Below are 22,654 nucleotides of genomic sequence, written 5' to 3' on the forward strand. Positions count from 1 at the left end.
TTGGCACTTTTGAAAATCTGAACCTTATTTAGGGGCCTACAGGGGAACAGAGATCTTCTGAAAACCTGGAATTTATAGGTTTAGTGACAGGAATTCAGCAGCAGAGCTAAGGACAGTACTCAGATCGCCTCTGTCCCAGTTCCCTGTTCTAACCATGAGCTGAAAATCAGTTATTCTTTTGCTTTCTTCCCAAGAGCCACATTCAGAGTTCTGTGCAGTCCAAGAAGATGACTTTTGGCCAGCAGTTTGGGAACAGCCAAAAACCCAGATACGGCAAGTACAATTTTATCACTTACTAGACATTAAAATGTAAAGTGACTTACTGGACATTTCATAACAGCTGGAGAAGTGGCTGACCTGCTCTTGGGTTTATTGACTGACTGAGGTGTCCAACCAGGGCTGGCAACAAAAAATGGCTTCCAAACTCAATTCCCTTGTAAATCCCACCAAAGGGCAGTGATAGTGATTGCTTTGCCAGCCCAGCCGGCCAGGTAGAGCCTGAAGAGGAGAGCAGAGTCCTGTGCTGGTCTGAGAGAGAGAGTCCTGCCACCTCCCTGCTTAGAAACTAGCATGAGGCACAAGTCTGGGCCAAATTGTGCTCCTCCTCCTGGCTGGGCTGGGCCATAGAACTGTACTGCCCGAGCAACAGTGCCACAAGGCTGAACCAGGGCACTAGCAGACACCCAGGAGGCAGGGCTTTGGCTCCTCCCCCACCCTGCTTAGCCACACCTCCACAGGGACGTGGAATATTGGCGTGTGCACTAGCCAGTCTTCCCTCAGCCTCCTCTTCGGTTGTGCAAACGACACCATTATATCTAGGCACCGTGCAGGGGGACGAAGGAGGGCATTAGGGGAAGAAGCTCTCCCCAGTGCAGTCGTTACACTCAATTTCATAACATTATTTTTAGTGACATACGTTGTATTGTTGTGGCCAAATAAATGGCCAATTGTTGCTTTTTTTTGTCAAGCCCCTCTACCCCTCCCCCCCATTGCCACATAGTGTATGGTCAGTATGCTGCTGGTGACTCTTACCTTAGGAATAATTAAGGGCCTATCAATGAACACCAGTTGTGGCAGGCAACTGTACTAGTACATAGATGCACTTGGAAGGCGGGAGGAAGGGCTGATTCTCCACTGCCCTGCATCTTGTGCAGTTATTGACACCTGCGCAAAATGGGTGCAAAATGCTGATTTGGAAAGATTTTGCACTCCCGTTGCACTGGGGTCAATGACTACACAGGGTATAAGGCAGCAGAGAGCCAGTGTAATTCAAGTGAAGATAACTCAAGTTAAGTCCTCAGTGAAGACACAGTCTAAGACTGACTGAGCTGCAGATTGATTTTTCACCTCCTGCATCAACAGAATTATTCTCGACATTCCAATCATTTCCAAGCAGGAGAAGCCACAGAGGACTATAAGATGGCTCAGATGTCATAGATTTTATACCTAGGAGACAATGGAGATCCCAGGTGTGACAATCTAATTTGGCCTGTGAACCTTTATGATGGGGATAATGAAGGAGACAGAAAGAACCTAGCGTGACTCTGAGACAGACTAATTTGCAGAGGTGGTGAGTACAGCTTTGTGAGTAACTGAGTTTTTTGATTCACTGGCAAGTCTGAATTTTTTTTTAAAAAAATGGGGGTTTCAGGTTGAATGAAACATTGTTTAAAATTTGAGCTTTTTATTGTTAAACATTTAAAAAATAAAAATATTCGGGGGGGAACTGAAATGTTTCACTTCGGCATTTTCTAAATGAAATGTTTTGATTTCTGAATTCAAAACCATTTTTTGTTTCAAAAATTTCCTTTCATTTTAAGAGGGTTTTCTTGACCAAAACAACATGGGCAAATGTGCCACAGATTTTGTTTGACACAAATCTGCATTTTTCACCAAAAAATAGGTTTTGTCGAAAAATTTTGCCCAGCTCGAGTGCTGAGCATTAGGGGATGTGGGTTACTCAGCTTTTTAAAAACCAGGCCTTTAAAGTGTACAAGCCAGATCCTCAGCTTATCTTGGTGTAGCTCAACTGAAGTCTATTGCAAACTTACGTGTACTTTATCTCTTTACGCTCTTTATCTCAGCCTGTACTTGCATATTATCCTTGCTCTAAAATCTGGTAGCAGGACTAAAGGGATGACGAGCTCTTTTGTTGTCTACCCTCTAGGAAGGATAAGATGTTTGACAGAGGATCACCCATGCAGCTGGATGTGTTATTTAAACACTTGTATGGACATGTATAAAAAGATTAAGGAAAGAAATGGAATATTAAAGTACTGGAAGAAAACAGGATAGAGACCGTGTCTGTTAAGAATTCTGTCTGCATTTACTACCAGTTCTCTTGCAGTGGTATCAGATAGAAGAGTAAATATCACTCAGCAGCCATTGTTATCTGACTAAATAATGAGACTAACACTGTGGTAAATCAGGCCCAAAGTTGAGACCACCAAACTCACTTGTCATATTCCCATGAGGTTTAGCTACTTTCAAGTCGCCATGCCCCTTGTTAGTCACTCATACCAAACTCATTCATTCGATTTTAAACTCTTTGGAACAGGAGTTTTCTTTTCCAGTTCCTGATTTGTATAGGCATGATGTGCTTCTTTCTACAGCACCATATAAATTACTAAATAACCATTATAATAAAACATGCAGCAATTCTGGTGGAAAACCTATGGCTGTATTCTCAAGGGTATAAGCGCAGATCAGATTGTGAACTCTTTAGGGGTAGGGACCATCTTTTAGTTCTGTGTGTGTACAGCGCCTAACACGCGGGGGTCCTGGTCCACGAGTACTGCAATATAAATAAGTGGGTAAGGATTTGAGCACAAACCTCCCAGTCCTGCAAGGTGCTGATCACTCTGATCCCAATATAGCAAAGCACTTAAACCATAAGCATGTGCTTAATTTTAAGCACGAGTAGCCTCACTGATTTCAGTTGCCTGAGTGCTCAGCACTTTGCATGCTCAAGGCCTGCTCAAGATAATTACCCAGCCTCTTTCCCTAATGTCCAAAAGATAGCCAATGAATCAATCAATACATTTTTTGCCCGTTTTCCCCCTTGTAAATATTAGGCCTGATTCCCCACTGCCTTGCACCTTGTCCAAGGCAAGTGCAAAATGTTACCAGATCTGAATGGCAGTATGCTACACCCTCTCTCACAGGTGTAAATGGCAAACACCAGTTGCAAAGTAATGAAGAATCAGACCCAGTATATACACATAAGTTGGAAATGGCAAACCTAATTATTTGTTAGGACTTACTATCTGCTAATGGTTGAAATGGCATCTTTAATGTATTGTGTTGCTCTGTTCAGTCAAAGGAGCTTTACTACCGGTATATTAGAAGCACCTCCACTGCTGATGTTCAGACTGTTCTATGTTCAGACTGTTCTATTTTTGATACACTAGATGTATACTTCAGAATCTTAATAGAATCCCTCTTAAATATTTACTAACTATAACCAGTACTTTATGACTAGCTAATTAATTTCACATGCATGCTCCACTATTTTCAATTCAAATGCTGAATAGAATTTGGCTTTGTCATGTCACTAAGGAGATAAAGCCAAGAGGGAAAAAAAGTCCACCGCTCATATGCAACAAGTAATTATGAGGAAAACACTGCTGCTGGCTTCAGACTCGGACACTTGTACATGCAGGGTATTTCTGCTTTCCCCCCTATAGTCACACTGAAAGCTATCCACTTTCTGCTGTCTATCAGCTCATCAAATATAGTGAACAAGGCTCTGCTGGACTTGGCTTCCAGGTGGGCATGGTATATCCACTGTTGTAGGATACACATCTGCTGCATTCCCCAACCCTCTCCATCCTGCTTGTGCCTTTACGGCACATCCTCATTCTGGCTCCCATCATAGATGTGGGAACCTAGCAGGATGGTCAACATGGGGACTCCAGTATTGCCAAGCCCAAGCCTTCAAAGACCATGAGTCAGGCTCTCCAAAATCATGAGATTGGCCTAAAAATAATACATTTTAGGTTATTTCTATTTGCCGTCTGATTTTAAGTCGTTAGGGCTCATGTTTTCACGTTAAACCACGTGGGATAGAAACATTTTTTTTTTTTAATGAAAGCTGAAATTCTTACTTACAAGACTCCAGGAGCTTTAAGAAAAAAGAGTGACTATAACAATACTTGTAATACAATCATGAGAGGTGGTAATACTGGGGTTCAGTCACTAAGTATTGAGAAATGAGAAAGATACAGTAGAACCTGGCAATTAGTAATCAAGACACTTTACACTGTAGCATGATCTGCAGACAAAAGTAAGAGTAACAAGTCTCTCTGGATTCTAACCGCCCCAGGAACATGTGAACCACACAGTAGCACATAGCCTGCCATTGCCTGTGACACTCTCTCACTGGCCAAAGTACAATGAAGCAGCAGCTATAGAATATCTTTTTTCTTTCCTAAATAGGAAGAAAATGAAAGGACTGAATGTGGCAGAAGCCCCATGAATAGGGTGACCAGATGTCCCAATTTTATAGGGACAGTCGCGATATTTGGGGCTTTTTGTTATATAGGCTCCTATTACCACCCACCCTCTGTCCTGATTTTTCACACTTGCTATCTGGTCACCCTACTCATGAAGATTGTGTGTTTGGAGGGTACATGTATGTGAACTTGCCTATAGAGTAAACAGCAGAGAGGGTGAAACGCCTAGCAGTATGTGTGGTGTACATATTTTATTAAAATCATGTGTCTGTTGTTTTAAATCTGGAGTGCCATACTACAATCCTTCTCACACAGAATTGTGATTCTCTAGTATATATACAATGATACCGCAACAAACCTGTGGCCACCTACATTAGGACTTCATGGTTGTCCTTCAGCTGCTCACCATGGCTTTTCAAACTTCATGGCAATAGCACAGATGGAACTCGGATCCTCTGGTTCCCAAAGCACACACCCCTACCACTAGAACTAAAGGATAATCTCCATTTGCTGCTAGCACTATAGGGCTGATGACACACACTTGATCAATTCTGACTGCATCCAATAGAGGACAGTGGTACACATACTGTACACCCTAGCCAACGGACTACAATATAAAAAGCTAGTAAGTGACAAGATAACAAACAAAGGCCAACAGAACTCTTAAAAAACTCAAGCCTTTACAAAGAAAGGCAACATACAGAACAATATTGCGACCAACTGCCGCTGGGATCTGAAGTTATATTTTACCCTTATCTAGAAGTCCCTATTTGCCTTGCCAAAACCCCAGAGCCCTGGTGACTATAATTGGCCTGGAAAACTTAACTGACCAAAAATAAGGAACTATGGTATTAAAATATACTGTGCCTATCTGATGTTTTAAAAAGAACTGTGATTATGACAAGTTCTGGGGATTCCAGTGTTGCAATTCATTAGTGATAAAGGATTAACATTCCTCCAAGGAAGGCAGCCTAGCCCACCCAGCCCTCAAAGGCAGGCGGTTGAAAGATTTCAGCCCAGTCCTTGTGCCGGAGCACGTTCAATTTTTGTCTTACAGTGAACATAATAGTAACATTTCTTAAATTTAGCCTTCAAATACATGCCTAAGGCACTACCATCAATTAAGGCTTTCAGCATAGTCCACAGGCTTTCACACTTCATAATTTAGCAAGGCCACGTGATGCTTTGCATGCAGTTCCAATTCTTCCCTGACAAATAAACTATGTACAGTATCTGTGTGGTTCTTTCTGGATAATGGGCCTCAATTATTTTATTCAGCTATTTAATAAAATTAATTATGCAGAACTTAACAGACTTAAACAATTGTTTAAGAGAAGCCAAAAAGTCACATGTATGTTTCACGACACCACCTGCTACTGTACATTACTATTATAGTAGCTCATAACTCATGCCAACGTTGAAGAGTGGTTCAATTCCAAAAAGCAGCTGTGTAAAAATAATCCTTTCTTGCTCAGCAGATCTGCTCCTTGTATGTATTCAGAGTCACCCGTGATCAGAGTAGAGATAAAAGCAAGTTTTTATTGGTGTTTCGCTCCCATGAAGAACCAACGAAGCTACAGGAGAGTGAGCTGCAGTCCATCATCCACCGAATTGTTGACTCTGGGTATGTCCATACTGCAGTTGGAAGAGTGATGGCAGCATTTGTAGATTTACCCAAGCTAGCTTTAACCTAGCCATCTCGGGTTTCAATAGCAGTGAAGCAGCAGCATGGACTTGCTGGCCAGGTACTAGCCCAGTGTCCCAGGCAGGCTTGTATAGCTCATTCTGAAGCCCATGTTGCCACAGCATCACTACTATTGGTACTCATGCGCGCTAGATTAAAGCTAGCTTGGGAATGTCTACATGCCCTGCAGTCATGCCTGTGATAGCAGTGTAAACCATACCCAGAGTATCAACCCATTTACTCATCTAGATTTAAGCAGCCAAAAAAGAACACCCATCCTAAGCTCAAGAGCCCTTGTCATTGATTACCCACGCAATCCTTATCCACCAGTGCAACGCAAAACAGTGACAACCCTTCATAGGTGCCGACTCCGTGGGTGCTCTGGGCCACCAATCAGCTGTTCAGCGGGGCTGCCGATCAGCTATTTGGCAGCTGGTTGGAGGCGCCTGGGGAAGGGCAGAGAGCGCGGGCAGCGGGAGGGCCTCGGGGGAGGGGGTGGCTCAGGGGTGGGAAGAGGTAGGTGGAGTGAGGGAGAGGCCTCAGGGCAGAGCAGCAATGGGGAAATATAAAAGTCAGCACCCGTGCAACCCCTCCACAATTTACCACCAGCCTGCAAGCAGATATTCCAAAACAAGATCGCCCTGCTAAAGGGATTCACTCCCCAGGCCCTGGCCTCAGCCCACTCTTCTGCATGATACCACCCCCAACAGTACAACGTCCTGGACATCACGCAGCACTGATTCACAGGAAAGAGTGCCACTTACTGCCTCTCCTACACCATGTCCCGGAGCAGCTACGTAAACCTTAGTCAGCTCCCAACCAAGCGGTACCAGGCTCAAACTTGCAAGATGAAAGCCTGAGGTCATGTGGTTGCAGATTTAAAAGGAACTGAAATCAGAGTGTCACACTGATGGCCTACAACTCTCACTTCCTCCCTGGCTAGACTTATGCTTGTGCAGTGCACTAATATTCATCCAAATGGCTCCGTCTGGGCGGCTGTATTGATCAGTAGCTTTTACAAATCCTCGCCGGAGCTATACAGCATCTCCCCTGGAGATCAAGCCAAGTGCACCCAAATAGTGGGTTTGCTTGTTAATAAAAGAGTCAGAATATCAGGCATGACTATATCACCAATGGACTGAGTCACGCTTCCCCCACCCATACTAGCAGTTCTCAAACTTTCGGGCAGGCCTCCCAAAGGAGGCCCGGGAATATGTCAAGAGAGGCACAAGAGCTGTGTGCTTTTTTTTAAAGAGCTCTGGCTCTCAGCCCCAGGTGGCTGGGGCTCATGCAGATGGGTCATGCATACCCGGGAGGCGTGTGAACCCCCGCCTTTCGGGGAGGTAAGCCCCGGCCCCGGCCCCACCCCTTCTGCCCGAGGCCCCACCCCTAACCTTTACACCCCTCTTGCCTGCCAGAGTCCCGAGAGCCCACCACTGCGGCCAGAGGAGTGCCAGCCAAACTGCCAGATGGCCTGCCCTGGCTGCGCTGGCCGGCCCGAGCACCAGCCGGCCAGCCCTGAGCACAGGTCTGACCCCGAGTACCGACCCGACCCCTGGGTCAGCCTGAGCTGCCCCTGGGCGCCGGCCGGCCTGAGCCGCATGCTGGCCCGAGCCATCCCAGACTGCCCCAAACCCCGAGCTCCAGCCGCTGGCCCAAGCTGAGCCCCCACTGCCTTTGGGGGAGAGGGGAAGCGAGGGCGGGACCTCAGGGCGGAGCATGGGCGAGGGTTAGAGGAGGCTTAGCCTCCCCTGGCCTATGATACCCGCTGCCCATGAGGCCAGCCGGAGCCCCGGCACCCAGGCTCGGGCTCTCCTTCCCGCCTCTCCCAACCAATCCCACCTCATCTAGAGGTGGGCTCTGGCTGTCAGCCCCGGGTGGCAGCAGCAGTGCAGAAGTAAGGGTGGCAATGGGATGCTAAGTCTGCTGTTTAAAGTAATATTGACAAATATCACTTTTCACATTGCCACCCTTACTTCTGCGCTGCTGCTGGCGCCATGCTGCCGGCAGAGCTGAGAGGCAGTATATGTACTTGGGGGGGGGGGGGCGTAAATGACTACAGACACAAAGACGAGGGGGCCAATCAAAATCAGTTTGAGAATCACTGCTATAGGCTAACCTGTGACACACACAGACATCTCTCTACTTGAGGGTGGTCAAAGTACCCAACCCCAGGAGGAGCTCTGAGCAGCTTTGCGTGGCAAGCTAGGACAATGACTTCCAAAGCTGCAGGGAATCTCGGCCATGCTTTAAGGGGGTGCAGGATGGAATTCCCTCCACAGGGAGCCAGCTCTGTTGGTTTGTGCAGAAGAGGTCCAGGAAAGGTGCCATTAACCTCACCTCCTCTTTACATGCTTCACAGAGACTGGCACCACTCCCCCTGCACTCCCTAAGCACAAGGGCTTTCCATTGTGCCAGTCAGCCCATGCACAAGGGAAGCTCCTTACATCTCCTCTATCCCATGCAAACCTGTGTGCAGGGACTGGACACCATCGCTCCCTCTGTGTTTAAAACCTGAGGAGGCACAGTTGAATGAAAGGGTTATGGTGAACCTTTTTATGTGACGTTAAATTTGCTACGCTCGCTGACCATCATCAGTGTTGCCAACTCTCCCCATTTTATCATGAGTCACGTGATATCTGTTTTTTCTTAATGCCTCTGCTCACGGAGTCACGTGATTTCATAAGAATCTCAGCCGTCATTCAAAAAACCCGAACCCAAACCTATGTTTCTAGCCATTATGGCTGAAGATAAAAGCATGAAAATGTGAAACCCAAAGCCTAAAAAAAATTAAAAGGAAAATAAAAAGAACCCCAAATATATCATTTTATAAAACTCTGATTATTTCTATGCCAAACTCATGATTTTGTGTGTCTGACTCATGATTTTTGAATGTTTGAGGTTGCCAATATTGGGATCTGCAAACCTGATCCCCCTCATATGTTGTTTGAATATGTACTCCTCTAGCTTTTATTCACTTAAAGCATACAGATCCTATCATTAAAACTGTTCTGTGCAGCTCTAATGTTATTGTGGGCCAACTACATATGTAGACTGGTGTTTCTGTTACAATCTTTGCTTTATAGTGGCTTTATAACTTCCGTTTTAATTGGCAAAGAGCTGAAACTGGGTCTACAACATTCCAGTGATTAGATATCATTTTTTCCTCTCAGAAAGTCTGTTAAGTAGCTTTTTCTATGCAATGATGAACCTCTAATTTTGTTTTTACAGAGTTGCATTCTTTAAAAAAAAATACAGTATAACAATTCTGATTTTCTAGATCCAACTGGTCTGCTTAGTTACTTTGGATACAGTTTGTTGAGCCGGAGTTATGTTTTAGGTTGTTTATGTGTATATTTAGCTATTTTTGTATGTATGGAAGATATTGCTGCCTTTGAAGAATCAATACATGCTCCTATGACATAATTAAGTATTTGGATAGCTGGGATTACTTTCTGACTAAAATATTTATGATCACAAGCTAAAAAATGACGCCAGCATCCACTAACCCGTCTCTATCAGTCCCAGCTAACTAGAAATCAAAAACAAATTATACACCAGAATAAAATATGTAAATACCATAAAACCCCTGAGTTTGCAAGATGTCTGCAAACAGATTTGTTTAATATTCAAAAATTTTCAATAAATGGCTTTTACCAACACATTTGAACACAGGAGTATGTGAAGACAACTCAAACTGAGTATTCAGCTGATTACTCAATATTTGGAATTTGCTAGAAGCTTTGTGTCTGGGTCACCTAAATCACATCATATTGTTTACGTTCTTTGACTGGAAGACTTAACTTTACACTTTCGCCAAGAGCCACTTGTATTTCTTGATTAAACAGATCTTTGTCAATGGGCCCCAAATTCAGTGGTCAGAAATATTTATATGAAGGAAACATTAGTGGTAAGAATGTTCACAGACAGCCAAAAATTAAGCAATGCAAAATAGGCTGAATTGAAAGCAGCATTCTTGTTCAGTTTACTCACAAACAGGCCTTTAAAAAAAACCCTGGTATTGCTTTGCTATCTTAGCACTTGAAGGGCCGGATTCTGATCTCAGTTACATCCAAATCTGTCCCTAGCTTGCAGATTTGAAAAGCCCTAACAAATTATTACAACAAAGTTGGTTTTATTGTCCTATTAACATTGGCCTTATTCAAATTCTTATGCTGCTGTGATTATTTTCCATTCCCAGATATCTAAACTGACCCACTTACTGTTTGGTCACTGGTTCTTGGAAGTGTTACCCAATCATATTCATCCTTGTACCATACATTCCATCAAATACAAGGCTCTCCTTCATTCCCATGAACAAATGCCTCAGGCACTACCCTTAATTAGTATTATCAACATTTCTTACATGCTTTTGCACTTAGATTTTAACATTCAGCTAAACCATATGATCTCTCAAAACTTTTTCTTTTGCAGTAAATAAACTGAACTATGTTTTTCCTTCCTGTTTTTAGGGTGATTAAAGAGCAGCTGATTAACTCCATCCCCAAAAAATCCTTAAAAGAGTATCCAGATAGAAATAATTCTCTCTCTGTCATGCATGGGTTTATTTTAAATTATGAAGGGAAATGATGTAGCAGGCAGCAGCAATCTTCATTTTTGCAGGCAGAGATTCTGTCCTCCGTAAAACCCATGCAACCCCACTGATTTCACAGGCCCTAAAAGTTTATTGGCTTCTGATTTGCGTACTGGAACTCTGAATTTTCTACTTTTGACTTCATAATCCTTGCCGCAGCCACTGAGCTGCATTGTAACAAACAAGTGAGATTTAACAACTGCAGCAGATGGAAAGTTATGATAAAAATGTCAAACAAAAAAAAACGTAGGATGGGAAGGCAAAAAATACAGTATTTCAGCAGAACTGTCTCTACAGACAAGGTGTCCCAGGCTTTTCCATAAGGTATCTACGGATCTTTAAAACCTCAAAGGGAGACCAAAATGTGGAACCAGTTGTTTCTTATTAAACACTAATATACATTTGAGAATTATGTATCTTGGGCATCTTGAGGAATGATAAGTGCTATCCACAAAGGAGGTTCACAGCCTCTTACTAGTGGAGACCCTCCCCTACACCTGACCCCCTCATTGCTATGCATGAGCTGAAGGAGAACCCAAGACTCCATCACCAGATCCTGATACAATAGATGCCCCCTCCCCGTGTCCATTTTTTCCTTCTTTTCCTGCCTTTGATCCTTCTTCCTTTTCCTCTTGTTTTTTCTATTTCTCGTTGCCTGTGTATTCATAGACACATTTATTCCTTTTCTAGCTTGTTATTCTGTTGCGGCTTCCCTTCACTGTTCCCCGCTAACCAGAAGACTGCACACTGGTTGGAGTGGGAGAGTCCACTGGTGGATGGACAGAGCAGGGTTATATATGCCCTCAAAGCTGAGTGAGTGCTGCAGGAGAAGAGAAGCCTATGCTAGTGGGATACAGCCTGAGCCTGAATCCTCTATATGTGACCTTGTCCGGTGGCCAACTGCATTACACTGCAAGGAGCAGGGATAGATGAAAGTGGCTTCCAAAGAGTAGCCCATCACATTATCCACTGCTGCGGGAGCTTGTTTCTGATGGGAATTGTGGGAGATCCAAGGTTAAGGAGCTTTCTCCATTGCTGTGGCCTCTCTCACCTGCCCTGTGCTCTCCTTGGACTAATCTTGTGTCATGGACCCTCCTCCATTTCCCTTCTCCAGGTGGGAAACACTGATCTAAATTCCCTATATATTTTCTCTATTTCTCCTTTTCCGATCATTCCTAAAGAAGGCCTCGTGACTGAAAGACCCCAAAACCATTTCTTTAGACCAGCTGACACTGATTCCCATCTTAAGTCAAACGGTGTATTGCATAGTTTGCCCAGCATTGTATAGCACGTTCATGCTGTGCTTGGTGAATTATCCGTTGACATAACTAACTGATGGGTAGTTCTGCCCTAGTGTCCCAGCAATGAACTGTAGCAACGGGAAGAGTCAGATACTTGTCAGCCCTCCTGAAGAGCATGGCTAAGTAATTCACTCATGCCAGTTCCCTACAGTGAACAGCTCTTTTGGTGAATATTTTTCCGTGTCCTCTCCCCCAAAGAAGGCACTCGACCGGATCCAGCAGTACACTAGCTATTTCTCATGTTAAAATGTTCTCACTAGATTTGCACTGTACCTGCAATCTATGGAAAATATTTTTAGAGTGAAAATGACAAGATGGAGAGACCAGGGTGGTGGAAATCAGTGTGAGGGCCACCATGGAAAGCTGCCCACGAAAACATGGAAGTGTCACTGGAGGAAAAAGCACACACTTTCACAGCTGCCACTATTCAGGATCGGGCACAAACAGTTATGCAGAGAGACAAAGCAAGCTATTATTGTAACAACCACTCCCACATCTTATATGTTTCCTGTTCTTTGCTATAGGGCAACAGTTATAGCAGGAAAGACATAGTAAATTAAAAAGGCATCAAACCTTATAGACTTGTCCATATGTCCCGTTTCCAACTACTTGCACCAGTTCAAATATCCCTGCTGGATCCTGTAAAAAGTACAGTAAATACTGTTATTCATGGCAAAGCGGTTACTCACTTTTCAAAGGGATCACTACTGTTCACAAACAGAATGCAAAAAGTCCAACACGCTTTCTTGTAATGATTTATATTACAAATAGAGAGAATAATAAAACAACTAAATAGTAATACAATCATCAATAGTAAAATATGATGAACTTCTATTACCATTTTCAGCCATTCCTCTAAAAACACTATATAAATCTTAGCCAGTGAAAGTTCAAATACACCAATATCATAGATAAATGCAGATGGTAAACTGAAGTACGTAGAAGTTACATGACTTGCCCATGGTCACATGAAAATTTAGTAGCAGAGGCAGGAATAGAACCCAGAAGTCCCAAGTCTAACCACTGAGCCTATCTAGAGGATGAATTTGGACATCTCTTTTCTGTCATGAAATAATTAGGTTAGTGGTCTACAGAAAGAACGAACCAAAGTTACAAAATGTCCTATAACTCATTTGTGTTTGATTTAGATCTATCCTTACCAAAACAATCATAATATCAAGTCTACATCTAAAATGCACACTGTCTCATTTTGCAAAGGTGGACTGGAAGACACAGGGAATAAAGAGCTTTTTGTCTCAACATCATGGGTTTAAATCCAGACTTGATTGCTGTTAACTACAACCAACCGCCATGTAACAGATGACCAAGGGCCTATGTGAAATAAGCTAGTACAATTCCATTAAAACCCACCCTTGTCCACAAGGATGAAGTTGAGATCTATCTTGTATCATTTCTCAAGTAGCAAGAGTACTCTGCAGAAGAGCATGGACAAGTAAACATCTACTCCTGCAACTTAGCATGTTAAGAAATCTGTTGTTTCAGTTAAAACTCACTTGAGAGATTTATATAAAACCATTAAGAACTCAAGAGACCAGTTTCTTGGTAGCTGACTGAGCAATTTATCACTCTAGTGCATTTCTTTGGAGGATATCATTGAGAAGTTTATATGAAATATTATTAATTCCGTGAATCCGTTACTCACCATCTGTTTTAGCTATCTATCATGTCGGGTGATATCTTTGGGTACCACTGAGGGATGTGCTATAGAATCACATAATTCACTCAGAAGTCCAGTTTCTGTGACGCTGGCTGGAAAAGGCCGTCATTTATCACAGAAAAAAATGTTTATCTGGTTGAAGATTATTTGTTGAGTAAATTTTTTTTTTTTTTGCACAGAAACTGTCCACCTAGGGATTGATCCAACACACTTTGCCTAATTCCCACCCTGAAATAAACAAGAGTTTTCTGCATAAATGAAACCAGACTAGGCTTTTTGTCAGCAGAGTGTCCTGATCAGCGTGCAATAGATTTCATCGTGAGAACAATGTAACCGAGACTTCTACAATTGCGTTACTGCAGTTATTCCAAAGTCAAATAGCTCCGGAAGTGGCAAAAGCACAAGGCCTCCTTATAGCCATGAATGTCTATTTTTATCTTGCTTGGATTCTCTGTGTTCCCGGACAGTAAATCTGAACGCACTCATCTTCAGTCCTTTGTAGTTAGATGGTTTTTAATTGTGTCCTTCCCAGATCTCCAACTGTCTGTAGATTTGTCTTATTTAACTAACAAGATGGAACCAGCTCAGACTGACTTTTCCCTTATGCACATGCTCGGGAGAAAGGCACAAGGAAATATATTGAAATTAGCAGAGAAATTACACATAAGAAGCTAGGGCACAGTTTGAGTTTATCCTTTCTTGATTTCGGTACCGATTCTGAAATTTCTTACGCATACCAAAATCAATGGAACTATTCATGTGCAAAAAGTTAGGAAAGCACATAAAAGGCTTTGCAGGAGTGGAGCCCTTGTATGGTGCTTCATTTCCATTGGTCTGGGCTCTAATTAGCTGTGCTCTTTCTTTCAATTATGTTAGAGCCAGCAATAAGCCGAAAATCAAATTAAGCCAAAGTCAAAGTCAGGAGCAAAGAATGGGCCTGGCAGCTATAGGTGGTCCACACTGTTGCCAGGACACTTCCTGGAACACCCCTTGGGTTTATATAGGACAGGGAGCCAATCAGGAGCCATGAAGCTGGTGCCTGTCAGACCCCTTGAGGCGGGACTTCCCATGGGCCATGCCCACAGTGGGTCATGGGCAGCTGAGCAGCAAGCTGGTTACAGCAGCGGCTGACTGGCACCATGGAGATGCCAACTGCCTGGAAGCTCTGCAGGCCTGGGTTCTAGACTCGTAGGGCCTTAAAGTTGGGCAGCATAAGCGCTACCCCCAGTGCTGAGCTGTGGTTGCTAGGCAGTCCAATCAAATATTCACACACCCTCCCTGGAATTCTTCCGCATTAGAGCTCCTTTGTGGAATGTGCACTATAGCAGTGTTTCTCAAATGCGGCCACCGTGGCCGCATGTGGCCAACACGGGCTTTTCTTGCGGCCACAGCCTCCTGGGAGGTGGTGGTGGGGAGAAAAGCAGTGGCTCTTCCCCCAGGGCCCCCAGCAGTGTTTGGGCCCTGCTCCTCCCCTCCCACAGAGACACAAAAACCTGGAGGAGCAGGCAGCTAGTGAATTCCCCACCTTTCTGGGGGCGGTAAGGTTGGGCTTCAGCCCTGGGGTGGCAGATGGCAGGCTCCAGCCATGGGGCTTTGGGCTCCGTTCCCCAGCCATGCGGTGGCGGGCTCTGGCCCAGAGCTTACCCACCGTCCCCCCACTGCCTCCCCCAGTGCCCCGTCACCCCCGGCCTCCACTGCCTTCCTACCCACCTCCCCATTCAGGACTTAATTTGTCCCCAGGCTTGCCTGGGCTGAGTAAGTCTGCTGTGAAAAGTGATATTTGTTGGTATACTAATACACCTCTATCCCGATATAACGCTGTCCTCGGGAACCAAAAAAATCTTACCACCTTATAGGTGAAACCGCGTTATATTGAACTTGCTTTGATCCGTCGGAGTGCGCAACCCCGCCCCCCCGGAGCACTGCTTTACCGCGTTATATCCGAATTCATGTTATATCGGGTCGCATTATATCAGGGTAGAGGTGTATCACTTTTCACAGCAGACTTAGTAGCTAGCAAGTCTTTAAAGAAAAGCAACCAAAAAAGCAAAAGACACAAGAAAAAAAGACAGGTTTCAGAGTAGCAGCCGTGTTAGTCTGTATCCGCAAAAAGAACAGGAGTACTTGTGGCACCTTAGAGACTAACAAATTTATTAGAGCATAAGCTTTCGTGGGCTACAGCCCACTTCTTCGGATGCATACAGAGTGAAACATATATTGAGGAGATATATATACACACATACAGAGAGCATGAACAGGTGGGAGTTGTCTTACCAACTCTGAGAGGCCAATTAAGTAAGAGAAAAAAACTTTTGAAGTGATAATCAAGATAGCTCAGTACAGACAGTTTGATAAGAAGTGTGAGAATACTTACAAGGGGAGATAGATTCAATGTTTGTAATGGCTCAGCCATGCAAAGCACCTTATTTGTGTTTCTATTCTGTTTAGGTCCAGTAAAGCATAGAGACAACTGTACATTATTTTTATTATTGAGTCTGACAAAAAAAACCAACAACCCTACATATGTAAATTACAATGATTTGGGCATGTCTATGTGCATATTTATTTGTTTTCCCCAAAGTTAATTAAGTATTTTAGGAAAAATTGTCAGAGCGGCACCAGCAAGTGTTGGTGGCCGCACTCTGAGGCCACCAAAATGTTTGTTGTGTAAACCCCTGCACTATAGAGTCCTAGAGCAATTGCCCCACCCATGGATCTTTCTCTGGAAGATGGTGGTGATAAATTAGCTGTTGTGAATGGCACACAACAATGTGGATGAAAAGAAGTTTAATTTCTGAGTAAGTTCATGCACCCAATACCTCAATGGTAAAATTAGCTCTGCCTATAATAGGGTGAGAGGAAAGAAGTTCTCTGTTTATGCAAATGAACCTATGCAGGGTTTATCTGCCTCAAAACCAGCTTTATCAACCCATTTGGCCTACTACCCCCCACCCTCTCCTGATCTGTTTGTGAAAATGTTGAGCACATTAGGAAAAACCTACGCAGCTAGCTACTGGCTTCCACCATTTAAATGAATGCCAACAGTAGATCGGATATAGCAAAAAAAACCTGTCTACCACCTTTAGTAGCCAATTCAATTTTCATGTCTCAAGTCTCCAAAGAAATGACTATAGCCAATAGGCTTGACCATCTCTCTTCTTTTAATCAATGCACAGTATTAAACTAGGCCTTGCTGGAGTCACAAATGCTGGGATCTGTGTACTGTCCTTGTCTGGTTGGACATGAGCACTACATCCTCAACTGGCACATTATGGTTAAGTCCTCACCCTGGGCCAAGTTCTTAATTATCTCCGAGGTAGGAATCATCTTTGATGTAGTGCTTCCTCTCAGCGAACATTTTAAAACTCCGTAGCCCGTATAACCCTTCACCACCTACCCCACTGCCAAGTTGCTACATTTCCTTTGACTAATGCCAAAATTCTGACCCAAACATTCATCACTTTGAGGTTAATTACTGTAATGCCCTGTACCATATGCTGGTCTTCTTGCTTTCCTTTATCATCTGCAGAGTGTTCAAAAGGCAACAGCAAGACTGCTGACCTGGATGCCACCGGGGCAACATATTACCCATCTACAGGGTGGCATGCCAAATGCTGCACACAACAGGATACCGACTGAAATACACTTTTAATGGATTCTGCAGCCAGGCAAGAGAAAAGAGTTTGCAGCTCTGATTTTTCTGCTGGGCCTCTGTCCCGCTTTACAGGAACAAAAAATCAAAAGGCATTTTAGCCCTCTGGTTGCCCTTATGAAACGAGCAACCCTGGAAGGTCGGTAACATAAATTTACACCGTTAGATCACCAGGGCAGCACGGGGTAATAACCTGGTTTGGAAGCCAAAGAGCAGCAGAACTCCACCCTGATGCTCCCTGAACTTTTGGAATGTATGGGCCAGACCACCCCTTCCCATGGGAGGAGGGGGCCCGGGAGGAGGACATCTCTGTGAGGATTCCCTCATACCATCCCACTGGAGGAGGTGGGGCTAACACCCAGGGAACTAATGCCATGTGCCTCTGCACTGGTTCTGCCCTCAATTGGCTGCCTCCCTCACAACAATGCGATAGCATAGTTCCACACTACCTGGCATAGCTTTGGCCGTGGCTGACCCAGGGAGAGGGCTTTGCAAAATAGGTACTATGACCCCAGATCAAATTTGTTTTCCCCTCCACTCATAATTTCCATGGGGCTGGAAATTTGCTGGCCTCAGCCTGTCTCCACTCTTGCCTCCTGTGTGGACCTAAGACTGCAGCCTCTGCTGGGTCTGGGAAGCAGGGACTATGATGTGGAGGTAGCTGAACACTGTCTTACATGTGGATCAAGGGGGCACTTTGGGACTCTTTAGTGTTTCCCTATTGAGGTCTAGACCTGCAGTTTTCAGGATCTCTGGGGTAAAACCCTGTGGGAGATTTGCTGGCTTTGACACTGAAAGCCAGCAGGCTGCTTTACAAAGCTATTCTCCTTCCTGCTCACACAGGATTCTTATTTCTTTAACAAGATAAGACACATCCACTTAACTTCATCACTTTGTCTTTCTCGTCCAAGCATAGCTACATTTCAGGTTGAATTCTGGCTTTCCTGGCCATGACCGGGTCAGTGGGTCCTGTGCCATCATTGCAATCCCTACAATACTGCAGGCCTTTTATTTTTCCTGCCTCTTGTGTTTGGAACCCCCGCCATATGATTTCTGTGCAGGGTTTTCCAAACCCTCTTTTTAAGTCATTTTTAGAAAATATCTTGCTTTGGTTTCCCTGTTTGAGGCTGAAAGCACTTCGCCACAGTTTTACTAGTTTTTTCCCCTCCCTGGATTGGAAGAGTGCATTAGAAGAATAGCTGTGGCTGGACTGGCATGATATTTCCACTCATCTTTTTAAAAATCTAAGCTGGCCACCTAAGTTGCAACCGTGTTAACTCTTTGTGGGCATGAAATATGGCCAGGATCGGTTTTATGGAGACAGAGCTGGTTTACATTAAAACCCTGGAAGTTGCAAAAGCAAGCACGATGCTAGTATTTATAATCAGCCATATTCATGTCAGCTTTGTTGGCCTTGCAAAAATAGGACACACACACACACACACAGTTCATCACAGGGGCCCTATTTACCACACCCACCCTCTCCCCACACCTTTGCGGGATTAAAGTAATTCTTATTGAAGTCAATGGGAGTTAGTTACTGGGGAAGGGGAAGGGGAATGGGACAGTGATGAGATTGGAATAAAATAAAATACCATATCTGGACCCTAAAATCCTGTTTATTTTATGTCTGTGAGTTGACTTGACTACAGTTATTGCAGGAGTAAGGTGAGGAGCATTCAGTGTGGGTATGTGAGTACTTGGGGCTAAATTCTCTGCTGGTGGAACTGGGCACAGCTTCATTGCCTTCAATAGAGTTTCACCCATTTGCACCATCAGAACACGTGGTCCTCTGTGTGCATTTTAGAGATATTTACACAGACGGGGTGAAATCCTGTTTGTCTTACTCTGCAAGGAGTCCAGTCCCCCTAAAGGTCAGTCAAAGACTGGGCCCACAGTTTGCACAGCCCAGGACATCTTTACATAGCTTTAAACAGCTTGCAGGCAACCTAAATAGTGACACCTACCTTTAAAAGGTCAGGCAGGCATCAGCTATTTTGTCCTTAAAGATGCACCGCACAGACTCCACCTAGCTGCTCCTTTTGCAATAGTCAGCAGTGACTTGTACTCATCAGGGGGGAAAATATCTCCCAACTAAAACTAAAACTCTGTAAGGCTGGGAATCCTTTGCCAATCACAGCTTAAAACCAGATGCTGTAAAATCAAGGATCTGCCAGAATAATACAGAGGAAGAAAACACATTGGGTGGGTCATGAAGGGCAGCAGCAGAGAGAGGCTGAAAATCGCTTTCTAAACACCTCAGCTGGGACACTGAAGCACACCATCACCCTGCCCAGAACAACAACAGCACCAGGAATGACTGAAGCAGCCTTGAGGCTTCTCATCCAGAGAGGAGAAGGAGGAAACATTCGCGCAGGAGGCAGCAAGCTGAAACCAGAAGCAACAGGCGACTGGGCAAGATCAAGGCTTGGGTCTGCTCCCGGCTCTGCGAATGCCCACAGAGGAATGCAGGGGCATGGACCTGGCTGGGGGAGAAAAGCCCAGCTAAGCACGGCTCAGTTCGGGCCACACTGGCTAGGCATGGACCGGGTCAGCCAAAGCAGCTGTGCATTGGCTCAACACGGGTTAGGCAGGGCAGATGAACCCAGCCAGGCTCAGATGGGTCCAGCCCGGCCAGATCTGCATGAGCTCCGCTCCCCCATGTCCCAGCCTTGGCTAAAGCCAGAGGTGCCACTTACCCTGAGCGCAGCCAGGTCGATGTTGTCCAGGCTCTTGGCCGTGTAGTCCCTAGCCATGGTCCGGGGTCCCGGGAAACTTCACCAGGCTGAAGTCAGTGGCGGTGCAGAAGCCGCCGCTGGTGCAGGCGTTTCTCGCTGGGGGGTGAGGGGCGCTGCACGAGTGGAGTGGATGTTAGTTATTGATTTTTGCAGAGCTAACGGTCTCGACCTAGCTCAGCCCTTGTCAGCGGGTCCGTCCATGGCTGCGAGCTGTCTGTCTGTGTGACAAACACAGGAAGCTTGACATGCAAGCAGCAGGCACCGCCGGGAAATCCTCCCCAGTCAGAGGGCGAGGAAACAGCCCCGGAGCCGAGTTTCTTTGAAGAAAAACAACTTTTGCAGAGACATTTCCTCGGGAAAGTTTGCAAGGAAGTGACGTGCCCGAGGGGGTTTGGATGCAGCAGCTGCGGCCAGAGCGGAGCAGGACTAGGGAGGGAGGGGCAGGGAATTGATTAGGGGGAAAGGTAACGAACTGGAGCCGGCAGCCCCAGGCTAGCTGCTCCCCGTGCACCCAGCCACTCCGGAGCCCAGCGCGTCCCAGGGCAAAACCCGGCAGCTGGATCCAGCCCCCAACGTCTCCACTTAGGAGATAGACTATGGGGAACATGGGGCTGGACCCAGCAGATCCCGGGTCACCTGTTTGCTCTGCTTTTTTTCCTTTCTCCTCTTGAGTTTCTCCAGAGTCAGCCAATGTCTGTTTGCTGTTCCAGTGGAGAAGCTCTTCTACTCCGAGCCAGAGCCCGACAGCTTCCAGATGGGAGCTTTCTATATTGCTGTGCTGGCAAAGTTCCCACCTCCTGGGGTAGGTATTGGGCATAGGTGCTGCCGCACCCCCTGGCTTCAAGTGGTTTCCATTATATTCAGGGTTTACAGTTTGGTTCCATGGCTCTCAGCACCCCCAATATACAAATTGTTCCAGCGCCCCTGGTTTTGAGGGTTACCCCCCCCCATCCCTTTCTTCCTGATCTCTGGACAGCTTCTGCTATTTTGGAGGGGTCTGTAGGATCTTCTCCCTTTCTTTTGCAGAGATAGCATTGATGCCAGCTTGACAAACCTAGGGTATGTCTACACTGCAAAACAAACAGAAAAAGCTCCGCGGCAGCGAGTCTCCGAGCCCGGGTGTACAGACTTGCAGGGCTTGCGCTACCGGGGTACAAACACCGGTACATTTCCCTTTGGGCTGGAGCTCGCAAGGGGGGTGGGGTCTCAGATAGGGTGACCAGACAGCAAGTGTGAAAAATCGGGACAAGGGGTGGGGGGTAAGAGGAGCCTATATAACAAAAAGACCCAAAATTCGGGTCTGTTCCTATAAAATCAGGACATCTGGTCACCCTAGTCTCAGAGCCCAAGCCAGGACATCCACACTGCTATTTTTAGCCTGCTGCAGGGACGGAGGGTTCAGTGTAAAGGTACCTCCAGAGACTCAAGTCCGAGGACCGAGTCACACCTCTTCCTCACAAGCAGGTCGTGTCTTCACTGCAGAATCAAGTGGAGTTACCTAACACCAGTTAATGCCTCGCCTCTCGCGTTAGCCTCGCTCCAAGGAGAGCTGCCACACTGTGAAATAACTCTGGAACTGCACAGAAGCGGTGGTGAAAGCAGCCGCTGAGTCACGCTCGGTGGAGCAGTAGCATGTACCCCTGCCAGGCTAGCCAACTCTGTTAGAAGCACCACCGTCCTCGAGTGAAGGGGTTGCGTGTGGACAGGACCCGAGATGCGCAACCCTCAGGTTATAACTAGACTTAACTCGGCTGTGAAGACAAGGACAGGGATTCACCCTGGGAGGGAATGACCAGCACCCAATAAAGGAGGGTTGAGAGATAGGGCTTGCAAGTGATGTCATTGCTCCCTTTCCCAGATTCCATGGAAGCCCCTCTGGCAAACTGGGCAGGGGAAGGCCATCTGTTTGTAGGCAGGGGCACCCAGCTGTGGGCTTTGAGGTAGGGGCATCCATCCGTGGGCTTTGCTTTCTGCTGCAATCTATGCTGGCAAGCCTGAAGAGATTGCAAGGGCATCTCATGTGGAATTGAATGCAGTGCTTTGCACCATTAACGCCTGCATTTCTTGGCTCATGGAGGATGCTGTTGTTATTATTAATCATGTTTGTTATGGTAGTGCCTCAGGGTCAACCAAGAATGGGGCCTTATTGTGCTAGGTGTTGTAGCAGACAGTCCTTGCCCCAAAGAATTTACAATCTAAACAGTTAAGACAGACACAAGGTGTGGGAGGACGAGGACACACAGCAGAGAGAACAATGTGATGGCAGCACGTGGCATGTTATTTCCATGATTTTTGGGGGGTGGATTTAGGAGGGGAATCAGCTAAATGGAAAGAAAAGGGAAAGGCAGGGGGTGAGCGGGACAGGGCAGGGTAGAAGAGGGTGTTCAGTGAAGCTGACAAGGTGAGGTGGCTGTGAGGGAGGGGGCAGGTTGGAGCAAAGAGCCGATCAGCAAAACAGAGAAGCCAGAGAACATTTCCTCAGCAGTGAGTGGCATATCCCAGGGTCCCTGCTTCGGCTGGTTCGGTACCTACTGGCTGGAAACTTTGCCTGGC

At 45.6% G+C, this 22,654-nt stretch overlaps 1 protein-coding gene across 1 annotated transcript in view; it reads right to left on the bottom strand.

Annotated features, from left to right (window-relative positions):
• Nucleotides 1-20,319, bottom strand: part of NRK (Nik related kinase) — a 128,450-nt gene extending 108,131 nt beyond the window's left edge. Inside the window, exons 1-2 of the mRNA XM_065410871.1 lie at nt 20,063-20,319; nt 12,607-12,672 (exon numbers count right to left, since the gene is read on the bottom strand). Coding sequence (XP_065266943.1) covers nt 12,607-12,672; nt 20,063-20,119 — 123 coding nt within the window. The 5' untranslated portion in view covers nt 20,120-20,319. The remainder of the gene's footprint in view (nt 1-12,606; nt 12,673-20,062) is intronic.
• Between the last annotated feature and the right edge of the window lie 2,335 nt (nt 20,320-22,654).

This window comes from Emys orbicularis, chromosome 9, assembly GCF_028017835.1.
Source record: "Emys orbicularis isolate rEmyOrb1 chromosome 9, rEmyOrb1.hap1, whole genome shotgun sequence".
Lineage (NCBI taxonomy): Eukaryota > Metazoa > Chordata > Testudines > Emydidae > Emys > Emys orbicularis.